At 42.6% G+C, this 4,058-nt stretch overlaps 1 protein-coding gene across 1 annotated transcript; it reads left to right on the top strand.

Annotated features, from left to right (window-relative positions):
- Positions 1-288: 288 nt before the first annotated feature.
- On the top strand, positions 289-3,119 carry LOC103251821 (GTPase-activating Rap/Ran-GAP domain-like protein 3; the record flags this gene model as incomplete). The annotated part of the gene is made up of 3 exons (XM_008050451.1): positions 289-427; positions 1,571-1,786; positions 2,989-3,119. Coding segments are annotated over 3 exons (486 nt in total), but the record flags the coding sequence as incomplete, so codon positions are not given.
- Positions 3,120-4,058: the final 939 nt, after the last annotated feature.

The following is a 4,058-nucleotide window of genomic DNA, read 5'->3' on the forward strand; positions in this document are numbered from 1 at the left end:
CAGATGTGTGGAACATTGACTGTTTTTCTATCATGGATCAACAAATACATAACAAAAAGTACTTTAGTGGGGAACCCAATACTCAGGAGAAGTGTAACTAGCTGTACCAGGCTTTCCTCTGGAAGCCTCCACTCCTGCCCCAGACATTCAGTCCTGCCCTGCATGCTCCAAGGATGTTGCAGCTGAACCTGGGAACCAGTTGGAGGCTTTGCAGTGATGGCAGGAGGGCCAGTGAATACAAGGCTAAGAATACCAGGCAACTCAGTAATGCTTTCTCTTTCTTTCTAGTCCGATATATACTTCACAGCAACTGCAGCTGTGAATGAGGTCTCATCTGGAGGCAGCTCCAAGGGGACTAGTGCTCACAATTCTCCACAAACACCCCCAGGCCGAGACACTCCAGTATTTCCTTCTTCCCTGGGGGAAGGTAAAGTCAAAGTTTTATTACTTTATTAATATTTTCATCTATTCTGACTTCCCTAGTTTATTGTCAAATATCTACATGTGATTACTGCCTAAAGAAGTTATGACTTACAGCCATGAAAACAAACAAACAACAACAAAACTTGTGATCTGAATGTACTGGTTACGTTCTTAAGAGACCTTGTGATAACCAGGCTGGGCACAGTGGCCCACGTCTATAATTCCAGTACTTTGAGAGGCCAAGATGGGAGGATTGCTTGAGCCCAATAGTTTGAGACCAGCCTAGGCAACATAGTGAGACCCTGTCTCCACAAAAAAGAAAAAAGAAAAAAATAGTTGGGCATGGTGGCATATGCCCGTAGTCCAGTCACTCGAGAAGAATCACTTGGATCCAGCAGGTGAAGGCTGTGGTGAGCCGTGATGGTATCACTGCACTCCAGCATGGGCGACAAAGTGAGACCTTGACTCAAAAATAAAAATAAAAATAATGAAAACTAGAAACCTTGTGATAACAACAATAACAGATCCCATTATAAAAAAAAATTCTTTCAATTGGGAGAAGGAGGTTAAAAGATATAGTGTTTCCAACTTGCAACAGCAGTTATTTTTCCTTCAGGCTTAATACTGGGTTTTTATAGCTACAAGTATATAGTCACAAAGCCTAGACATTCTTCAGCACACTCAGTCCTTCCCTCTGTCCTGCTTTGCCCATGAATTCCAGAGGCCTTTGCAGTGGTTACTGTATTGCTGTGAACACAGCACTTTTCATAACGTCTTACCACATCAGTTGTCTTTATTGCTCACTATTAAGATAAAGCACAGAGTTAGTTCCCCAAGCAGGACACCTTTTTGCTTTTCTTGCTTAGTCTTTTTTTTTTTCCTGTGCAGGCTTTATAACCAGTAGTTCGTGCATGTCATCTAATCTACACATGAAAATGGTGCTCCTAGAAAATGCAAAAGCCATCAGGCACCTCACATTAGTGCCCCTGGCCAGCCCTCCAGTGGGACATTGGGAGGTCGGCATGTGACGTGAAGTCTTCATTCATGACTTCATGATAACTGTGTTAAGGAACAAGAAATTAATATTTTGTAAATAATATGAACTTTTTCTTAAAGTTCTGGTGTTCTTTTCAAAATCATATTTCAGGTGAAATTCAGTCAAAAAATCTGTACAAGATTCCACTTAGAAACCTCGTTGGTAGAAGTATCGAGCGACTTCTGAAGTCACCCCTAGTCTCCAAGGTCATCACCCCACCCACTCCCATCAGTGTGGGCCTTGCTGTGATTCCTGTCATGCATTTCTTGTCCCTATCTCGCATGGAGATCAAAGAAATAGCCAGCAGAACCCGCAGGGAATTACTGGGTAATAGCTCTTGATTCTTGTGTTTCCACTGTCAGTAAACAGACTGACTGGTTTTAGACTTGGCTATTAATTGTCCTCAAAACAATGAATTTAAAAGGAAAATTTCCCTTTAAGAAGGGATGTATAAATAAGTTCTAGTATATTTACATCAAAGAATGCCATATAGTGTGCCCACCAATAATGATGTTTTGATATGTACTGATTGTTGTAGAAAGCTGCCCAAACCATGTTAAGGGGGAAAATGGGCAGTTTATAAAATGGTATGGCTAGTATGATAGAATTTATTATAATAAAAGTACCTCTATATGTATGATTTCCTAGAATATTGGCCAAAAGTATTTATATCCCACCATTCTCAGATAACATTTTATATTGGTATATCCCAAAGTGGAAATTCACCATGTTTTTACACACTGTTCAGCTCACTCATTACTTCTCACAGACCCTAGATGGTGGGGCATGTCTGTGGAGAGAGTAGAGATGGCCCTTCTCACCAGCATGTAGCTGGTAGGCCAGATGAGAGAAATGTTAAGTCCCGATCATTGCGAAAAGGCTAGGCTGTTGTAAAGCCTTTTGCTCAGGTTTATGGAAACAAAATGAGGAAACATGTCAAACCAGAAAAAACTCACTTGAAATTTGGTTTGGGATGTGTACAGCATAAAACTGCATGGACAGTTGTCCTGGACATACCCAGACCCTCAGCAGCTAACTGGAGGAAGGGATTTGGGCCACTGGACAGAGTAGGCTCTGACGCTGACAGAGTTGCCTGATTTTGAAAGTTGGTGCCTTCCACTCTGTTTTTAAAATATGTGTTTTGCTATTTTTAACCCATGTTTCATATAAAAGTTGATCTGCCAGCCACCGTTTCACAAACTACTATGCTTCTGAGAAACAGAACCCTATAGTTGGACAATTACAGGTTACCAGCGATAGAACTGTAGAAGATATTATCTCATTAGACTCTTTTTGAGTCTTTTTATTTTTGTTGCAATACATGTATACTATATAATCAGAAAAGAAAAACCTTCCACCAACAAGAAAACCAGTCATTTATAGTCAGATACATATTCTAGCATCTTTCTTCTCAAATACAGCACAATAATACACCAATTCCCAACAAAGAAAAAAAAAAAGAATTTTCTGTTTTCATGGCAGCCCTGTGATGGTGACCTTCTGACCAATGATTTTCCCCTGCAATACAGGCCTCTCAGATGAAGGTGGACCCAGGTCAGAAGGGGTACCAAAGGCTAAATCAAAACCCCGGAAGCGGTTAGTAGAAAGCCAAGGAGGCCCCAAGCCAGGAGCAGTGAGATCATCAAGCAGCGACAGGTAAAGAAGGGGAGAGGCCTCTGCTCAGGGTGGTGGCCCTGGGAGTCACAGCACTTCCCAGGAGGCCCTTTTTGTGGATTGATGATGCACAGGTGGCCCCTTTGGCCAGCCAGCAGCCAGTTCCTTTCTAAGGGTCTCCAGAGAGCACAGCCTGCCAGGGAGGGGGCCAAACAAATGGGCAGCCTCACTAGCAATCAAACAAGTGCTCATTAAAATATATTAACAGGCTTTTTTCCCTCATTAGATTGACAGAGATTTTTTTAAAACAGAAATGCTTAGTAAGACTGCACAGAAACAGACACTCTCCATCCAATACTGGTGACACACAGTACAGCTTCTCTGAGTGGAAGGTCGGTATCACATGTCCATGCTCAGTTGCTGAAGCACGCTGATTTGTCCCATAAAATCTCTGCTGTCCTTCAAGCCACATCATGCATGCTTCTGTGTGGAGGGTAATGGGGCATGTGTCCAAACTTCATTCATTCACCCAACACACATTCTTGGAACACCCTGCACTGAGCTGGGTGTTGGGATATGAAGATGACTAAGCCCCCATCTGTGTCTTCAGGGCCTTCACAACCCACTGGGGAAGCCAACAAAGGCCCAGACAAGAGGGGTGCCATCCAGCTTACCCTTGGGGCAGGGAGGGTCTTCAAATATCAGGAAAGGCAGAGACTCCATTCATAAATCATAATCCAAGGTCTACCAACAAGGCCCCTGCCCTCAGGGACTTTACATTGCAGTGTAGAGAAACAGATGATAAACCTGAAAACAAGTAAGCAAATTAATTCATTTCAAATAGTGGCAAGTGCTAAAAAGAAATTTAAAAGAGTCAGTGTGGTCACTAACACACTGTAATCTCAGCACTTTTGGGAGGCCAAGGCAGAAGGATTGCTTGAGGGCAGGAGTTCAAGACCAGCCTGGACTACATAGCAAGACCTTG

The sequence above is a fragment of the Carlito syrichta genome, unplaced genomic scaffold (genome assembly GCF_000164805.1).
Source record: "Carlito syrichta isolate Samal-C Ts95f unplaced genomic scaffold, Tarsius_syrichta-2.0.1 Scaffold60015, whole genome shotgun sequence".
Classification (NCBI taxonomy): Eukaryota; Metazoa; Chordata; class Mammalia; order Primates; family Tarsiidae; genus Carlito; species Carlito syrichta.